This window comes from Coprinopsis cinerea (assembly GCF_000182895.1).
Source record: "Coprinopsis cinerea okayama7#130 chromosome 1 map unlocalized cont3.1, whole genome shotgun sequence".
In the NCBI taxonomy this organism is placed as follows: Eukaryota; Fungi; Basidiomycota; class Agaricomycetes; order Agaricales; family Psathyrellaceae; genus Coprinopsis; species Coprinopsis cinerea.
Window position 1 is genome coordinate 1,989,464 of NW_003307544.1, and position 18,356 is coordinate 2,007,819.

The 18,356-nt window shown below is 50.3% G+C and overlaps 8 protein-coding genes across 8 annotated transcripts; 5 read left to right on the top strand and 3 right to left on the bottom strand.

Moving 5' to 3' along the window:
• Positions 1-336: 336 nt before the first annotated feature.
• On the top strand, positions 337-2,221 carry CC1G_03670 (cyclin; the record flags this gene model as incomplete). Its single annotated transcript, XM_001828824.2, has 2 exons — positions 337-684; positions 746-2,221. The coding sequence occupies 2 exons, from the start codon at positions 337-339 to the stop codon at positions 1,838-1,840; spliced, it is 1,443 nt and encodes a 480-aa protein (XP_001828876.1). The 3' UTR covers positions 1,841-2,221.
• A 1,528-nt stretch (positions 2,222-3,749) lies between these two features.
• On the bottom strand, positions 3,750-5,777 carry CC1G_03671 (D-galacturonic acid reductase). Its single transcript, XM_001828825.2, has 13 exons — positions 5,738-5,777; positions 5,680-5,687; positions 5,576-5,629; positions 5,513-5,518; positions 5,414-5,455; positions 5,259-5,362; positions 5,161-5,204; positions 5,049-5,108; positions 4,849-4,999; positions 4,658-4,795; positions 4,317-4,593; positions 4,178-4,260; positions 3,750-4,118 (listed from the first exon to the last, which is right to left on the bottom strand). Exons 1-13 carry the CDS (start codon positions 5,769-5,771, stop codon positions 3,860-3,862), a joined length of 1,260 nt encoding a protein of 419 aa, XP_001828877.2. The 5' UTR covers positions 5,772-5,777; the 3' UTR covers positions 3,750-3,859.
• A 1,072-nt stretch (positions 5,778-6,849) lies between these two features.
• CC1G_03672 (hypothetical protein) lies at positions 6,850-10,230 on the top strand (the record flags this gene model as incomplete). The annotated part of the gene is made up of 13 exons (XM_001828826.2): positions 6,850-6,980; positions 7,034-7,209; positions 7,263-7,337; positions 7,396-7,423; positions 7,477-7,782; positions 7,842-8,110; positions 8,166-8,454; positions 8,506-8,848; positions 8,900-9,213; positions 9,267-9,385; positions 9,438-9,871; positions 9,927-10,040; positions 10,108-10,230. The coding sequence occupies 13 exons, from the start codon at positions 6,850-6,852 to the stop codon at positions 10,228-10,230; spliced, it is 2,721 nt and encodes a 906-aa protein (XP_001828878.2).
• A 671-nt stretch (positions 10,231-10,901) lies between these two features.
• Positions 10,902-12,974, top strand: CC1G_03673 (amino acid transporter; the record flags this gene model as incomplete). Its single annotated transcript, XM_001828827.2, has 10 exons — positions 10,902-10,983; positions 11,048-11,604; positions 11,676-11,800; positions 11,860-11,994; positions 12,053-12,142; positions 12,192-12,402; positions 12,456-12,539; positions 12,591-12,665; positions 12,861-12,888; positions 12,940-12,974. The coding sequence occupies 10 exons, from the start codon at positions 10,902-10,904 to the stop codon at positions 12,972-12,974; spliced, it is 1,422 nt and encodes a 473-aa protein (XP_001828879.2).
• Positions 12,975-13,441: 467 nt separating this feature from the next.
• CC1G_03674 (hypothetical protein) lies at positions 13,442-14,384 on the bottom strand (the record flags this gene model as incomplete). Its single annotated transcript, XM_001828828.1, has 5 exons — positions 13,442-13,479; positions 13,531-13,662; positions 13,718-14,100; positions 14,157-14,259; positions 14,318-14,384. The coding sequence occupies 5 exons, from the start codon at positions 14,382-14,384 to the stop codon at positions 13,442-13,444; spliced, it is 723 nt and encodes a 240-aa protein (XP_001828880.1).
• A 159-nt stretch (positions 14,385-14,543) lies between these two features.
• On the top strand, positions 14,544-15,880 carry CC1G_03675 (WD40 repeat-containing protein; the record flags this gene model as incomplete). Its single annotated transcript, XM_001828829.2, has 8 exons — positions 14,544-14,703; positions 14,760-14,923; positions 14,971-15,097; positions 15,148-15,250; positions 15,298-15,363; positions 15,415-15,674; positions 15,735-15,754; positions 15,803-15,880. The coding sequence occupies 8 exons, from the start codon at positions 14,544-14,546 to the stop codon at positions 15,878-15,880; spliced, it is 978 nt and encodes a 325-aa protein (XP_001828881.2).
• Positions 15,881-16,086: 206 nt separating this feature from the next.
• On the top strand, positions 16,087-17,281 carry CC1G_03676 (ubiquitin C). The gene is made up of 3 exons (XM_001828830.2): positions 16,087-16,226; positions 16,288-16,515; positions 16,567-17,281. Exons 1-3 carry the CDS (start codon positions 16,123-16,125, stop codon positions 17,150-17,152), a joined length of 918 nt encoding a protein of 305 aa, XP_001828882.1. The 5' UTR covers positions 16,087-16,122; the 3' UTR covers positions 17,153-17,281.
• Positions 17,282-17,364: 83 nt separating this feature from the next.
• On the bottom strand, positions 17,365-18,295 carry CC1G_03677 (hypothetical protein; the record flags this gene model as incomplete). Its single annotated transcript, XM_001828831.2, has 4 exons — positions 17,365-17,739; positions 17,795-17,949; positions 18,009-18,152; positions 18,226-18,295. The coding sequence occupies 4 exons, from the start codon at positions 18,293-18,295 to the stop codon at positions 17,365-17,367; spliced, it is 744 nt and encodes a 247-aa protein (XP_001828883.2).
• Between the last annotated feature and the right edge of the window lie 61 nt (positions 18,296-18,356).

Sequence of the window (18,356 nt, forward strand, 5' to 3'; positions counted from 1 at the left end):
ACGGTCCAGGGTCCCTGTTCTCCTTCCTTCTCTCACTCTCTTCACGACTCGCGACGCTGAACACGATCTTCCCCCCACCTTCCCCTCCCCAGGTCAGAGTGGCACAACACCAATCAACCTTCCAGCACACCGACAACGACTTTTTTGCCGCTGTCGACGTTCGCCAACTGTGAATGCACCATAGTCTCCAATTTGCTGGTGAGTGGGCGCCCATTTTCTGTCCACAAGTTCGCGCGGAACAGGACTACGATCGAGCGGTCACGTTCTTCATTCATCCGCCCTTTCACCACTTTTCGCCTTTGCATCTCTTCTTTCTTTTGTTCATCGTCTGGAACGATGTCCAACGCTGATATCGTTATCTCGCCTAGTGTGGAATCTATCGTAAACTCCTTTGCAACCGTCGCGCTCGACATGAAGGACGCTACCATCACCTCAACCCGTCAATCTCGCAACGCCCTTGTTTACCCAAAGAAGCGTCCTTCTCCTCATGGCATTACAAAGTCTCATAAATCACCTTTGCTCCCTGCAAATGGTGTTTCTCGTGTGTCTCCTCGCGCTGCAAAAGCGGCCTTTGTCCAGCAACAGCGGCAGAAGGCGGCTCAATTGCTCGCTCTTCGTAGAGACGGTGCCTATTTGGAGGAAGAGTATCGCGAGGAAATTCGTCGGTATATGCACGACATGGAGGTGCGCCTTTGTCGTTTGTCGATTTTCTCCGTGGAACTCACACACGACTCTCTCCGTGTAGCGGAACACAATGTCATCAACGCAATCAATGGACCAACAACCAGAGATTCGATGGCATATGCGTCCCTGCCTCGTCGACTTCCTTGTCGAGATCCACTTCACCTTCCGACTGCGACCCGAAACCCTCTATCTCACACTCAACATCATCGATCGCTACGTCTCCCGCCGAGTGGTCTACATCAAGCACTACCAACTTGTGGGGTGCGCCGCTTTGTGGATCGCCGCCAAGTTCGAAGATGCGAAGGAACGTGTCCCCACGGTGCAGGACCTCTGTCACATCTGCCGCGACACTTATGAGGAGTCGGCCTTCATCCAGATGGAAGGCCACGTGCTCTCGACCATCCAGTGGACCCTTGGGCATCCAACCGCGGAAGCCTGGCTACGGCTTTTCTGCACGGGACCCGTACCTGAGGACAACAAGGTTCAGCACGTCGCTCGTTTCCTCATGGAGATCACCCTCTTCTACCGTGAATTTGTCAAATTCTCCCCTTCAACAATCGCTATGGCTTCATTGACATTGGCCAGATACATCTGCGGAAAGCAGCGGCGGTTCTGGGAAGAGACAGACGAATGTCTGGAAGTGGTGAATATCTTGGATACACGTCTCGCTACAAATGTCAACGACCTCTCCGAGACGTTGATCAAGAAGTACTCTTATGCCTTCTACTCGAAAGCCGCCACGTTGGTTGTCCAGTATTATCTCGAGGGGGGACGTTTCTACCAAGAATCGTTCCCTTCACTTCCTTCTTTCCCTTCTCTACCCGCCACTCCCAAGCGAACGACGACATCCGGTGTCAGTACCCCAATGAGCACTTCGAGCACGTCGACCACATCCTCGGATCTGTCTGACGACATGCCCGTTACACCGACGACTCCTTCGTCCCCGCCGCTCTTCGAAACGGCCGAGCCTTTCATAAGCTCCTACTCGTCGGACGACAAGGAGAACATGCCATCGACGACGGTGGAACCGATCATCAACAAGCCTCTTCCAGACGCCGTTCCTGAAAACCTCCTACCGCACGGCTATGTTACATATAGTCGAGCCGCTTTGCACAACCTCAACGTCTGTTCGCCACGGACGGCCATTGTCACATAGCGAGCCACTTCACACACACACATCTCATTCACCGCATCTTCATCCCCTTCTTGTCAAAATGCAAGCAATCGCAAAATGTAATACCAATACACGTCGCATCGACACTCGCATTTCTGTTTTCGCAATCATCCACCATGCCATCATCACTATCCTTGCATCTTCAGTTCTCATCAGCATCATACCATGTATCGGAGGAGCGCATACCTCGCGGGGAGTGGCTGGAGGTGGGAGATATCGGAGAGCTACGCTATTTTATCCGTCGCCGCCGACATCCCCTCCTTTGGACTCTCCTTCGTTCACACTACCTCAATAGAGACATAATCTTACGCGCTCCTTTTCATACATACTGTCGTCGTTCAATTCCCGTCTCCCCATCTTTTGACACTTGTCGTTATGCATCCTCTCTCTCTCCATCTGCATCACCTTTCTCTCAATCCCGCCCCTTGTGCCATTTCTTTGGGATATTCCCTCACCTTAGTACGAGTTATATTTTATTCTTCAACTTATCGTACAACTCCTTTACTTTTCCCGTCGCGTGCTCCCTCTCTCGCTGGTCTGCACCCCACCAGCATTCCCGACTGTTCTTGGACTTCTTTCCTTACTCTCGTCTCTCTCGTACCCGTAGCACGCGCGTTGTATCCTCCTTGCCACATGAGATCGCCCTTTCTGTTAATCCCTTCGCGTGTTGTGCACTGTTATCCTTGTCGCTGCAAGCTGTCCTGAAGTACAATACCAATACCACTGTTGTCGTGTACCTTGAATCAATATACAAGTGTTACAGTTATCCGGGCCCGCTGCTGCACGTGTTGACTCGAGATTATCCGAAAGGCTCTTGTTCGCCTCATTGAAACTAGTGACCCTATCATGACAATTCTTGGAGATCACAACACGTCTACCGGCATTTTACCAGTTGCGTGACCTCCGCAACGACCCTTTCCAGGATTTTTTCATTCATGATGAACTGCATAGAGGGAGCTTCTCCTATGGGTGTACGTCCAGTCGCCTACCACAAGCAATATGCTAGCAGAGAAAGGAGTAGTGATTGGTGCCTGATTGGAACCCCGCCACGACCTTATAATATGGAGCCAATCTTTCACTATCTGTACATCGAAACATGTAGCCTCGCTGCAGCCTATCCATGCACCGCCATTACTAGCGACATCGTGACACGTCCACTCGCCTCTATGAAGCCGCCCTGGGACTGAATACTACTACGACCGAGCGTTGAAGAAAAGGTATGAAATTGGGGCGCTGAAACTAGACCAGTACTAGTAGTGTTCGAGTGAGATGGTCTTACTGGATCGAAACCCCGTATACCCAACCCCAATAGTATTCAGGAGACTTGAAGAGAAATCACGCAGCCCATCCGCTGGGAGCTTCCATTCTATCCAAGTCTCGCCTAGCCAATTTGTTTTGGGCCTGGGTCCTATTGTCCTTGTCCGTGTGGCTGAGAGGGCGTTAAGTCTGTAAAGGAGCCCTTTTGGGGTAAGATCCCTGCGTCACTGGCGAGTTGTTTCTCGATCATTAGCCTCCCCCTCGGTCCCCGAATGCCAATGATGGAAGCGCCCAAGAAAAGTGAGGACACGCGCAATTGAATATACAGCTTCTTCAGTGACGACTTGTCCGAACGTCAGTAATGACACACCAACCCCATTGTACCCCGGATGGAGTCTGTCCCAGGTAGCCGACCGTACTACCCCTGCGCGCCCTATGTCATCCTGTAAGTAATTGGAGGCAATTGGTGACCATGCACCTGAGAGGAGTTACGCATTTCAAATCATTCAACGAGGAGTACGTCCAGGACCGAGAACACGCGTTCAGTATCATTTGGTACAAACCCTGCCTAGCGAAGGCCTGACCAACCGAGATGTTTCCGACCTCTTCGATGCACACACTGCAGCGTTATGTGAAGATGATACGATGTCACTCCGTTCACATAGGAATAAAGATACAACGCATAATCGCCCTCAGATAATACACTCGCCTCATTCAGTGTCCTTCATTTGTTCTCTCGTTCCTCTATTCCAAAATCCACTTATCCCCGTCCTTTTTGATCCCGACCGGTCTCTTCTCGTCCAGGCTGATTCTGCCAGCATGAAGAATTGCAGTGGTCAAGACGGTATTGGCCAGAGTGGGGAGGCCTTGTGAGTCAAAATCTCCGGGCTGAGCTTGACCAGCGTTGACTGCACGAGCAGCCTCAATGAACTTTTCGATCGAGATATAGCCGTATCCGCGTTGGCCATCAAAGTGTCCGCTAGCAGACGGAGAGTATTTCATACTGTTAAACGGCGTTGGTGGTCAGATACGTTTCCAGCAACGCTTCACTATTCAACTTACTAGAAGGGATTATACCAAGCTTTGCCAGTTTCATCGAAAGTGCTGTCGTAACCTCGGTGGGCTTGGTCGACGGTGATATCTCCCTGTGGGCGAGATTAATATTGGTCGCTAACGGAAAAGGTTGAAATGATGTGCCTGCCTTTTCAGCCATGTAGTACCAGTGCTGGGCGGTGTGGACACCGGCCTTGAGAGGAGCCGTCCAACTGGCTGTTGAGATCGCGGTACCCTTGTGCTTGGGGCTCTTGATAGATTGGAAATCAATCATTAGAGTAATCGTATCCTCCGTTTGAGGCACACAATTGTAGGGTTCGCTGGTGGCGATACCAGTGGCCGCGCTGGCAACAACTCGAGTTGGAATAGCAATGTCTTGGAGGATCCAGCAGCAAATATCGACGTGATGGGAGGAGAGGTAATAGCTGCGTCGAATCAAAAAGCAGTTAGCATCCGAAGAACCGGGAGTTGGATAATCAATTTCTCTACCTGATATCTGAATCCTTACCAGCCCAAGCCCTGAAGGTCTCCAATTGACTCTTGGGTTGGCTCATCCAAGCATTGAAGTAGTTGAACTCGCCCAAGGTTGCGGCACGAGCTTTAGCATCACTGTAGACTGGGTCGTATCTGGGACATGGAACGCTAAGCGTGATTGTATAATAGGTAAAAAGGCGACCTACCGCTTGTGATGCTCGACGAAAACGACTACGTTGTGCTTCCGAGCTGCCTCAATCAAGGCATTGTGATGTTCCAACTTTTGGACAGCTGGTTTGGTGACAAGGACATGGATTCCTCGTTCGATCGCATAGATGCAGATATCATAGTGGGTATCTTGTTCCAATAAGTATCAGATAAAGCCAGACTACATCGAGAAACTCACTGTCGGGAGTAAAAACAATAATGGCATCGCCGGGCTTCAGCTTATCAATTGCTTCTTTGTCTATGGATGTGTTGGATCAAGGGCTATGTCCCGGACCGGAATTGGGACTTACAAGCTTCTGGATCGACCTTTCCTTCCTTTGGGAACTCGTCGAAGCTGGACGGGAAACCTTAAGCACAAGAAATCGAGAATGAACGACCTCCGGCTCACGTTAGATCCATGTCCTTGTAAACCCCGCCAATGTTCTGGGCAAGGTGCTGGCGAATGGCCGGGAACTTGCCCCCATTCACCCCAACCATACCCAATTGGTCGACCTAGGAAAGAGTTGCTAAGGTAAAAGACAACGGCCTGCACCTTCAACGCACCTTGCCCAATCTCCGAAGGTCGAAAAGCGTCAGGGCAACGACCTATTTGCATTATCGATATTTAGAACAAAGTAACTGCTCTGAGGAAGGGGTACATGCGCCAATCTAACCGCGGGTGGAGGCATTTAGCTTGCGTCTCTTATAGGAGGCGTGGGTTCATACCTTTTTGTCTGATTTCGACGCTCCAGAACCAGTCCATCCCGTGGTGTACTCTCCCTGTGAACATTCAGACTAGCCAGTTCACCAGAGGTAGGGAAATTGCGTACGGTTCCGCCTAGCCATCTGTCAATCGAGGCAGGTTTAGAGGATTCGGTGGAAACTTACACATAAGAACGTTCAACTTTTTGATATCGGCCATGTTGGATGATTCTTTGGGAAGAGTTAGTAGAGAAGAGACAGTCAAATTAAAGTATCGAGAATTCTGTCTTGAAGTCTCTTCTTAAATAGAGGAAAGGCGTATGAATCTCGGAAGAACAGAAGCAGTGGCCGGACCGCGAAGGTGCATCGAGTCGGGTGATGGCGTCCCGGTGTACAGAGACGCAGTACTCAGTAGGCGGAAAGATCGAATCGTCTTCAAAGCTCCGGTCAACGTCTAGCTTACATGAAGATCGAAAACATACCTATCAAAGACAGGCCATGCGAGGGCAGCTACTCCTCGAGCAATGTAATTGGACTGGATCATTTGCAACTTGAACTTGGCCGGCCCCTCAGTCTGGCAACTTCAGCATTTGGAGAATTATTTAGAGAACGCGTTGTCCATTGTCATGCGTTCAGAAGACCTTTCCAGCAGATGGTTCAACTCGAAGATGGTCGAGTACAGTCCTCGATTTCCACTTTGAGCGGAACGGTCACATGGTTGTTCAGCACGTGCCTTGAATGGACTTGTTTTCGACTTTTGCGAGTGTCCTGTCGAGCGGAATCCGGTGGTGTTACCAGCGCGAATACAGCCGAGTTTTTCAGACCAGCCAATTCGCCTACGGGCTGCTGTCATCGAGAACGAGGAGATGCGCGACTTGGTTGGAAAATTGAGATCATGCCGTATGGTCGGATATGGAAGCAAGGGGGCATCGGGTAAGCTCAAAAGCACGGCGTTTGTGGCGGCTACTTGTGGGTTGGCGGAGGGAGCAAAGGGCTTGAAAGGGGGAATATAAGGAGAATCTGAGAAACTGTGGTGGATTTAAAGGAAGAGGAAAATAGAGGAACGAGTTGTGTGGCTGTCGGAGAGACGCAAACCCGACAAAATTCGGATTGAGGACTGACCTGCAGCTGTGTCCCTTCTCTTTGCCGCTTCGCATCAGCCAGTGCCTCTCTCGCAGGTTCCCACCCAACATCCACGTTGCTTGCCTCATCCCTCCTCAATTCAACCTTCGTCATCGTCGTCCCCGCCCAATTTCTCTTCGCCGCCGACCTCTGCGTCCCCCACAGCGGCCATAAATATGCCCACCTGCCGCCGCAAGCGTGTAGTCCTCACAGAGCCTTCTCCAGAGCTCGTCCAGGCTTTGACAACCGACCCCAAGCGCAAAGTCTTTTTCCTCGAGACAACTGGCGAGATTTTCGAAACATATGAGTCTGTCTCTTTCCCTCCTTCGTTCCCCACATCGATAGTCTAACATCATGCAGGGACTATGCAGCACGCATGTCCTTCTACCGCCTGAAGCAATTTCAGTGTGAAGTAACCGGAAAGAGCGGCCTTGACTATTTTCAAGCCCTGGCCAGCGAGCGTCACGAAGCCCGAACTCTCCATTCTCGATTCCCTGAAGCATTGAAGGCTGCAGTCTTGAAAGCCGTCCAGTGGCGTACGTCCGTTTACCCTTTCCCGCCCGACTCTTCTTACTGACGTCCGCGAAAGAGATCATCGGTCGCCTTGACCATCTCGTAGAAGCAGTCTATGAGCGTTTCAAGGACCGTTATTTTAAAGGAGAGAGTAAGTTCCAGGATCGCTGCGGCTCTATTTATTGATCCGTTGACCAATACCTTCGTAGAAATAATTGTCGATTTAAGTGGTGTTCGGTTTGTGCAGTTCTCCCTTTTCCACCCCGACATCATCTTATGGTTCGCCCTAGATATCTCGCCCAGGTTGACCGAGTATATCCGCCCAAGTACACGGACTCGAAAGTACGGGACTCGTACAAAAACATACCTTCCAGCATCGCAGGTCCTGATGAACTCCATGCTATTGGTGGAGATCTCAAGATCCCTCTCGAGGAAACCCTCCAGCGTGACAATCCCGAAGGTTATTTCTATTGGTGTTATTTGCTCGAGCTGGAAAAGGACAAAAGCCACGAGAAGGGTAAAGCGAAGGCGGCCGACATTCACAAGGATGGAAAATTGGTTGGCAGCCTCGTTGAAGTGAGGTGCCAGATGATGAGGTTCGTGCGAGTCCATGGCGTTCATTCTTTAATTCGTATTGAAGGATTTTCACTTCAAGTCGTGACCGCCTTTCTTTCTCCAAGTCAATCCTCCGGCGTTTCATTCGTGATTGCGTGGACCGGGACCCTGCTGTTGCCTCGCCCTGGACCGTTAAACCTGCTATCGCAAAGAGATTTGGCGTTGATTCTCAAATGCCAGAGGAGACGCGGAAAGACGTGGAAGATGTTCGGAAGGGCGAAATCGACAAACGCAAGAAAATTTGGGAAGACAAAGAAGGCCCCCCGACGAAGAAACAAAAGAAGATGACAGCTGCACAGGAAGAAAAGGGTATGCTTATTTGTTTCTTTTAGCTGCCGGATTCCCTTCAACCTTTTGCTCTCAGCTTTGAAAGCCGCGGCGGCTGCGGAAAAGAAAGAGAAAGATGCGCTAGACAAGGCGGAGAAGCAGAGGCTGGCTAAAGAAGAGGCGGAGCGCCTCGCGGCTGAAAAGAAGAAGAAGAAACCTGTCCGTTATCCAACAGAAGACCTAGACATCCAAATCACCGACAAGGACAAGAAGGCTGGTGTTAAAGTTCAGCGGCCAATGGCCAACCGCGCCATCCTTCCCTTCAATGACAAACCTGGCACTTTTGAATCCTTCCTTCTCGCATGGAATTTCCTGGTAGTCTACGGGTACGTGAGAGTGTTCAGTCGTACTGATCAATTGCTAACCCCTCCGCTTAGCCACCCTCTCCATCTTTCCCCTTTTACCTTGGACGAGTTTGAACAAGCCCTACGACATTCCATCCCAGACATGCCTTGCGCTCTGTTGGCCGAGGTACATTCCACACTTGTATACAATCTCCGAACCGTTCCTTTTGTGCGTCATGGCGCGTTGTTGTCATTCCTAAAGTACAAGGATGACTTGTACGAAAAACAGCAAGAGGAAGACACTTGTTACGGTGTCACCATTGACGAGCTTACTGCGGCGATGGCTGATGTTGGTAACAATTGGGAACGGGTGCCATTACGATTTTCCGAAGGACGGGAAGGTTGGGAAGAAGCAATCGTTGGCTGCTTAAAGGATGTAAGTCCTAGTCACTACTCTTCATGAGGCTCGAAGCTCACTCATTATCAGCACGCAAATCTAACCAATTTCCCTCGGATTCGAGAGATCTTCACCAAATTGCTGTTCGCCCCAGAATCTGAGGAAGACGTTGCTGGGTCAAGCTCCCGAGTTCCAACGCCCACTGGCTACACGTTGTCAGTCCCTGCCTCTCCCCGCGATCGATATTATTTCCTGCCCGTCGAGGACCGCATCGCCATCCTGTCTTTCATGTGCAACCTTGCCATTTCAAGCAAGGCCATCCATGTTCACATGGAATCCTGTGAAGAACAACTCACTGCCCTCCGCAAGGAAAAAATTGAGGTGAACCGCCAAAGGAAACAACTGTGAGTCGTCATCTTCATGTCCTGTTCATATCGCTGAACTAGTGCCTCTGAAGCCTTGAAGAAATGAACACGCTGCTTGGCGAAGCTAAGGAAGAGAGTGCGTCAGGTACTCCTGCCAACGGAGAGGACGTGGTAATGCAAGACGCAAGCGAATCTTCCGACATTTCTGAGAGTGAGCATTTGCTTCTACTCAACCAAGTGCCTCAAACTCGAACTGATTTCAGAAACAGTACGCCCGAAATCCCTCGGCCATTCAAAGGAGCGAGAGGCCGCAAGAGCCAAGCAGGCTTCCCAAAAGCAAGCAATGGCCGAGCACCGTCGTCTCGACGAAGAGGTCAATAAAATCGAGCGGCGTTTGGAAGGGATTGAGCGTGAGTTCAGAAAGCTGCTCGGGGCAGTACGGGTGAAACCTCTGGGGCGTGATCGCTTTTACAACCGAATCTGGTGGTTCGATGGCATGGGATCAGCATCTTTAGTTGGAAATGGCGGGAACACGCTCTACGGAACGGGTAGAATTTTCATTCAAGGCCCCAGCGAATTTGATCAGGAAATATTGGACCGGCGAGAGGAAGACATCGAAGTTCGTCGATTGGAGGAAGAAGGCGATGGAGGTATCTTGAAACCCAATGAGTGGGCGGTCTATTCCGAGCTGGAGGAGGTCCGTTGCTTTCTCCCTCCCGTGTCATAGTCCAACTGACCCCGCCTTTTCTCAGCTGGACGAGTTTATCGCTTGGTTGAATCCGAAGGGCCACCGAGAATTGGCACTGAAGAACGCCTTGACGAAATGGTGGCCACATATTACTGCGGGAATGAAGAAACGAATTGCTGTAAGGGGGATCTCTGTTTATACCGTGACCACTCATGTGTCTCATTTCATATCTCTTATCTGTATAGGATTCGAATCCCGGTACCAAGATTCCTGATGCCAGACGCAGCTCTCGCACGAAAGCAGCAGCAGCCGATATCTCGAGAGAGTCATACATGGTTTGGACCAACCGCAAAGCAAATTCTACGTAATGTGGTAGTGTGTAGATTCAGCTATTTCTACTTTACAAGCGCCCGTGTTAATCTGGACGTGTCGGTCCACCGTAGAGATGTTTATGCACTGTATTGACTGGATTTCAGAAGCCTTGATGCGAAGATCGTAAGATGGGGTTAGGTTGATCGTTGTTTCTCCTATGTGTTTTTGTCTGATGTCGAGAGATATCGAGGTTGAACGAAACACACATTCGTCAGTCTGACTATGGGAGACTAAGGTTGAACATACTGCCTGGGCTTCCGGCTGGTGCTTATCTTTCTCCTAATTTGTCACGGGAAAAAAGCTTCCGTCACGGAGGAAACCGAGCACAGAAGCATTGGCGGATTCTCGGAAGGGTTGACACTATCTATGACTCCCGCACTCTGTCCAGGACGTAACAGCAGTTTTTTCCAAATGGTTCTACGGGATGTTTCTAGACAATTCAAGCAACTAGACACCAGTCTTTCTGTTCTCTCATACGGCGGGCCTCTCCAACTAGATCCGGAAGGGGAACGCCAATCAATTTTCCCGACGGGCAAAATAGATAAGGACGATCCCAAATCATCCCATACCATGCGAGGTCTTGGAGCTCAGCTCCCCTGACACCGTCTCGAATCGCTGAGACACCTTGCTTGACTCTCTTCCCCTCTTGGTCGCGTCTAGCTGTCCCATGGCCTCCTTTGGCACCAGCTTTTCCTTCGGTTCTGCGGTCAGCGCGACTGGTAGCGCTTTCTCTGATGCCTTCGAGTCTTGTGCGTCGCTCCTATGTCTTTCATCATGCCCTTTCCGATCCTGTGCTCACTTTTTTTTCGCTAGATCGAAGGGCCCAGTATCTAGTGGCTGGGTCTGCTGTTGCTCCAACTTCAGAAGCGTCAGACCTTGAGGACGAAGATGAAGAAACTGGTTTCTCAAGCCGCAGGCACACTGCAGTAGAAGAATCTGACGACGAATATGACCCTGACGACTATAGGCAACGCATGCAAATGCGCCCTCGCGATGACTCCTTCGTTGGACAGCTTGACTGGGACGAAGACCAGCACGATGCGGTCTTTCCAGCGAGCCCTCTCCGCCGTCCTTCTCGGCCGAGGTACGATACCCAGCAGACTGTCCAACTTCACCAATCCATTACACCTCGGGTAGAGGAGATACGAAAAGCTCACGAATCCACTCCACTATTGTCACAAAAATCTTCATCCATCCAAGAGCAGCTCTCTATTCATGAACCTGTCAAGGACCATGGCATATTGGTCCAGACGCAAGATCCGAGCCACCTTGCTCCACCCTCATCCTTACGTCGTCGTTCCTCTGCCGCATCCCATGGATCCAGGAGCATTCATTATTCGTTTGGCGGCAGAAGTACCTACGGTCAAACTGTCAGTAACCAGTTCTTCGCCTTCCATCCTGAGGGGTTTATGCTACATACTAACCGCCTTCTTTCCCGTAGCTTTTCAACTCTATCGCCATTCTTTTAGGTATAGGGATGCTGTCCGAACCCCTCGCGTTTGCGTATGCGGGATGGGCAGCTGGAACAATTCTGATAATTCTTTACGCGTTAATTTCGTGCTACACGTGCGTAGATTGCGTCTTTTCGATCTTGAGATTGTTCTGGCAGCTGATGCACCATCTAGGGCCAAGATCCTCGCTCGAATCATTCTTTCAGACCCCCGGTTGCGATCCTATTCTGATATAGGAAGGAAAGCGTTCGGTCCCCGAGCTACTGGGATCATCAGCTTCATGTTCTGCTTGGAACTTTTCGCCGTAACGTATGTCTTGTCAAGTTCTGGGTCGAAGGTTGTGGTATAGTCTGAACTCTTGAACCAGCGTCGTTCTTGTTACGCTCTACGCGGATTCTCTGCACACGCTTATCCCTGCTTACTCGGAAGATATGTATAAACTCCTTGGGCTCATTGTGTAAGTTCCTCAATCCAAGATGTTAGCGGTCTCTAATCGTCATTGTCAGCCTCATTCCTACGGTCTTCATGCCTCTTTCGCTGCTCTCATACACTTCGATTCTGGGCATCATCTCAACGGTCATGCTCGTCTTTGTTATCTTCATCGACGGTTTTACCAAGACGGACGCCCCGGGAAGTCTCTGGGATCCTGCTCCTACCAGAATTGGCATTCAGTCCTACAACAAGCTCGGTCTTGCCTTTGGCTTATTCATGGCTGGCGTAGGTCTTGATTGGGAGTTTTCACGGTTTTCCGTCCTGATAATTATGTTCAGTTCTCCGGTCATCCGGTCATCCCATCTCTCGCTAGAGACATGGCCGACCCGAGCCAATTTGACAACATGATCAATTGGGCATTTGTAAGTGTCGAAACACCCAAGACGTTAATTTAATACTCAGCGCATCTTTAGATCATTGCAACCTTCATCTATATCGCCATTGGAGCAGCGGGTTACTTGATGTTCGGCGATTCCGTGCACGACGAGGTAGGTGTCGGGGTTGAACGCATGGCGCCTTGTATAGCATTGAGCTTTCTTCACAGATCAGCATTGATCTCCTCAACACCCCCGGATATCCAGCATTTCTAAACCACTTTTGCCTGTGGCTGCTGGTTATTAGCCCTTTGTAAGTCCTAGGAATTTCTGGCTATATGATATCGTCAGCTGAACACGGGGAATAAGGTCGAAATTTGGTTTGAATACCCAGCCTGTGAGTACCTGTGTCCTATGAAAGTAACTGTGATTCTGACGAGTTTCTTAGTTAACTACGACCATCGACCTATTGTTGGGCCTTGATACCACGACAATCGCCTCGCCAGAGGATCTTGCTGCAAAGCCAGAAGGCCTTTCGATATCGCCACACGGATCCCACATTATGATCAAGCGATTTCTAGCCATCTTCCAACGGATTTTCATGACGGTTATGTCTGTCATGGTGTCCATTTTGATCCCGGAGTTCAGCTCGATGATGGCCTTTTTGGGATCTTTCTCTGCGTTCATGCTCGCCGTTGTTGGGCCCGTTCTCGCAAAGGTCGCAATTGCAGGACGGTGCGGTTCTGTTGATGGTGCTATCATTGTAGTTGGTGTGGTGATGGCAGTCTGGGGTACACTGGCAGCATTCTGGGCGACTTCGTGATTTTGACGGACCTTCTTCTTCTGGTTTCTCATAAATTGTATATGTATTGCTTTCGCTTCGGGTTCGGGCGCATAAATTTTGAAGGTCAGTGCGACTGGTATATTTATACAGTGTCGATATCGAACATCTATGCTTTTATTGCGTGAGAGATGACCTTCGTGAGCTCTATAAAAGGGGCAGGTCAGCACAGCCTTGCAAGTAAAAGGTGATACGTACGGGGAAGTTTTATTTGCTCTTGAACAACGGTTGCCTCGATCTGATTGTCGGGGTTGGGGGGAACAGCAACATTTCCGGTCGAAGCGTCGATGGACCAGCCAAGCTGTTGGATATACTCAGCGAGATCTTCGCCTGAGAGAAGCGGTCAGACATCGTTCAGAAGAAGACAGAAAGGCTAGGAACCAACCATCGAGATTCAAATAAGAACCAAGACGCTGCGAAGTAATATGGGTGAAGGTTGCTGTCACAGCACGAATGGCGATTTGGCGAATGGCATTCTCGAATCCGACAACCTCTACGGTATAGTTGTCCCGCAAATTCTCGTATTCGTCCGAATTATAGGTTTGCCAGAAGGCTGGGAAGCGACACCTGTAGAGGAGATTTTGGAGGTTCCTGAGAAGAGGGAGGAGGGTAGGTAATGGGTCTGGTTCGTCCAAGCTGGCTGTCGGTGGTCGCTCGTCCAAGAGAGATATGCAGAGGTTGAAATCGGGCATGGGAGTCGCGGTCAAGGCTTTGAGGAGGATATTGATAACCACATCAGGGTTGTAAAGGTCAGGGTTGAACTGATAACTGGACAAGAAGTGGATCAGGAAAAGGATGCAAGTGATGATTGCTGGAGTAAGTACAGTTTCAAGATGGCCAAGTTGGCGAGGCAGTCGTATTCCTCGCTTCGGATTTGGTGATATAGATAATCCTCGAGAATACCGACATTGGAAGGGTTGTAGCGATCTGTACATCGCGCGATAAATTAAGTTGACTTTGGATTTTTTGGGCACAAAGGACTCACCGACGCCCGAGACAAGGTCGTGAATGAGGTCTGGTCGTGAAGCGGGTTTGGTCCAGCTGCTACTCATTTTGCTCTTCGTCGTGGTTCAGGAGAAACAAGTTTTTGTCCAATCTCGTCCCAAGACCACGTGCCTGGAACTTTGGCTTGGCGAGCGCCTTCGCGGTGGACGCGACGCTCAGACTACTCTCAAATTCTTGAACCCATTAGTATGGCGGAAAACGACAAAATGGACGTTGACCCTGCTTTGCCTGAACGGCAGGGGACATCATCCAGCACACCGTCGGAACGTGCACCTAACTACAAGCTGCGCTGCATCCTCAGCGGTCATTCTTCCTCAATCTCTTCAATCAAATTCAGCACCGATGGTTCCATGTTGGCTTCTGCAGGTAACGTCTCAGACGCGCTCTCTTCTGAAAAGCGCTAATGTGGAAGCGAAGGGAAGGTCCGGACAAGACGATAAAACTATGGGATACTGAATCTGGAGACATAATCCATACTTTTCGTGGCCACAAGGAAGGCATAAACGACCTCGCCTGGGCTCCCGACGGCGAGTTCATCGCTTCTGCCTCAGACGACAAGACTGTTATCATTTGGAGCTTAGAGCTGGTGCGTCCTTTGCAGCAGTTCAGGGCATATATTCATTCTGTCTCCAGAGGGAACCGGTCAAGACGCTAAGTCGTCATACCAGCGTTGTTTTCTGTATAAATTACAATCCAAACTCGAACCTCCTCGTTTCGGGCGGTTATGACGAGACAGTGATCATCTGGGACGTCGCTAGAGGTGAGTGTTAAGTGGCCTGTGCAACTGCAGCATGACCGACCCCTCAACAGGCAAGGCGCTAAAAACACTACCTGCACACTCGGATCCTGTGACTGCTGTAGGCTTCAACGATGATGGAACCCTTATCATCTCTTGCGCCATGGATGGTCTAATGTATGCGCATTCAGAATACATCAAGGCGCTGTCTGACGCTCTACTAGACGACTCTGGGATGCCGAATCAGGCCAGTGTTTGAAGACCCTCGTCGATGACGACAATCCGATCTGGTTCGTTCCATTCTGGTCGGAGGGAACGCCCACTCATATCCCCGTTTCCAGTTCTCACGTCTGTTTCTCTCCGAACTCAAAGTTCGCACTGGCTTCTACACAGGATTCCACCATCCGACTATGGAATATTCAATCATCACGCTGTGTGAAGACGTATACAGGACACGTTAACCGAACATACTGCATACCCGCATGCTTTGCCACCAAGTCGAGTAAAGGCCAATACATCGTAACCGGGAGTGAGGATGGGAAGATATACGTGTGGGATCTGCAGAGTCGACAGGTGTTGCAGGTGATTGAGGGACATCGCGGTAAGCAGGGCTCATTCTGTCTCCGATCCTTACTAACGACGGGGCTGTTCATCTTTAAAGATGTTGTGCTCGCCATGGCGGTAAGTGGAACAATGCTGGATCAATAATGAAGCTGACCATAGTTGCAGACTCACCCTACACGAAATATCATCGCCTCGGCGTCGATGGACAAGGACATGACCATCAAGTTCTGGGTGGACTCATAGGAGTGGTGTAGATGATTCCGGTTGCTTCGCCACAAGGCTGTTGTATTCAGTTCTGGACTGTTCTCGAGGCTGTGAGCGGCTTTGATCGCTAATTGAACCATTTATAATTACCAAGAATGAGTCATGGGAGCAATCATTGAAACTCCGCCCCTGGCCCCCTATAAGAGCTGTGGGGTCGCCTTTGGCCTTTTGCCATCTGCGTTTCTCCCCAATTCCGTACAAAGCCTTCTTCATTCTTCAACATGCAAATCTTCGTCAAGACTCTCACTGGAAAGACCATCACCCTCGAGGTCGAGTCTTCCGATACCATTGACAACGTCAAGGCCAAGATCCAAGACAAGGAGGGGTAAGTGCCACCCACCGCCCACCCATTGAGATTGCAGTGACTGACCTTCGCCTTTGTTTAGAATTCCCCCCGACCAGCAACGTCTCATCTTCGCCGGCAAGCAGCTCGAAGATGGCCGCACTCTGTCAGACTACAACATCCAGAAGGAGTCGACTCTCCACCTCGTCCTTCGTCTCCGTGGCGGCATGCAAATCTTCGTCAAGACCTTGACTGGAAAGACCATCACCCTCGAGGTCGAGTCCTCGGACACCATCGACAATGTCAAGGCTAAGATCCAAGACAAGGAAGGGTACGTGTTTGCCTCATGTCCTTATCTCGCCGTTTATTGACTCCGAACCAGTATCCCTCCCGACCAACAGCGCCTCATCTTCGCTGGCAAGCAGCTTGAAGATGGCCGAACCCTCTCTGATTACAACATCCAGAAGGAATCCACCCTCCACCTCGTTCTTCGTCTCCGAGGCGGTATGCAAATCTTCGTCAAGACCCTCACGGGAAAGACGATCACTTTGGAGGTCGAGTCCTCGGACACCATCGACAACGTCAAGGCGAAGATTCAGGACAAGGAAGGCATTCCCCCTGACCAGCAGCGACTCATCTTTGCCGGCAAGCAGCTCGAAGACGGCCGCACCCTCTCCGACTATAACATCCAGAAGGAGTCCACCCTTCATCTCGTCCTTCGCCTCCGTGGTGGAATGCAGATCTTCGTCAAGACCCTCACGGGAAAGACGATCACTCTGGAGGTCGAGTCCTCTGATACCATCGACAATGTGAAGGCCAAGATCCAGGACAAGGAGGGCATCCCTCCCGATCAACAACGCCTCATCTTCGCTGGCAAGCAACTCGAGGACGGTCGCACCCTTTCTGATTACAACATTCAGAAGGAGTCCACCCTCCACCTTGTCCTCCGTCTCCGTGGTGGCAACTGAGCCGTTTGGTCGACTCCAGTGATCTCTCTTTTTGTAGATGTTGTCCGCACCCGTAATACGCACACATTGTAGACCGATGACTTCACGAATACTCGATAATGCATTTATTGTACCATCATTGGCTCATGGAACCGTTCCCTTCATTGCTCAAAGATCAATTGTGGAAGCTCGGTAAGTCTGGCATGAATAGCAACGAAAGGGCAACCTAAGAATTACGCGGAGGTGGCAGGCGTGGCCATATCGTCAGGTTCAGAGGTCTGCTTTGCTTTCCTTCGCCGTTTGCGCTTCTTCTTCGCCTCGCCGGTGGTCCCAGCCCCGTCAGTAGTACCTGCATGGTCTCCTCCCACATCGTCGTGGTCGTCATCTTCCTCCCGTTTTCGTTTACCAAGTTCAGCACCTTTGGAAGAATTCTTCCCATTGTCGGATGTTTTCGCCTTTGGCGGTGTCGGTTGTGTCTTCTTTTTCTTGACGCTGAGAGGGTTAGGACCTTTCGGTCCCTTCTTTTTCTTCTTTGGCTCTTCCTTCGGTGCCGTCGCTTGGACCAATGTGAGATCGGATCCTGATGCGTGTAGTGACTTTTCTTCTGCCTATAACAAGTCAGAAGAGGGAGGACAACTTTCATGTATGGGGAACTCGGCATACCAATAGTTTAGCTCTGAGCGTTGCGTCGCTCGGGGGCTCGAGGACCATCACTGAGCGGTTGATGTGGATTATGGGAGTTGCGGGAATTCGTCTTAGATGATTTCGAAGAGGTTGCGACTGCGTTACTATCACGTAGCGATGTTTATTCGCCTCACCTGTAAACGACACAAAACATCAGCAACTCTTCAAATAGGATGGTATGCGAGGAACTCACCGACAACATCCTTGAGACAATCATCCGGGTCAATGGCATCACGATGATTACACTTTCGCCGTTCAAATGTTTTGGCAAGGTCAACGGCTGGTTGCTGGGATTTACCAGCCAGGTAAAGCGAGTGAATGCAGCATTGGGTTATCACTAAAGTACGGCTTTGTCGCCGCCGACCATCAGTTCTCCGTTTCCTCCCAAAAATTTGCGGGAGCAAACTCACTGAGTTTGACTTCGCCTTGCGCGACGGTGGAGAGTTGTTTAGCGATATCGAATTTGTGTGAGATGGCCATTTTGCATGTTTCTGGGTCGACTGTTGATATTGTTTTGTCAGATTAGATGTTGTATGAGAGG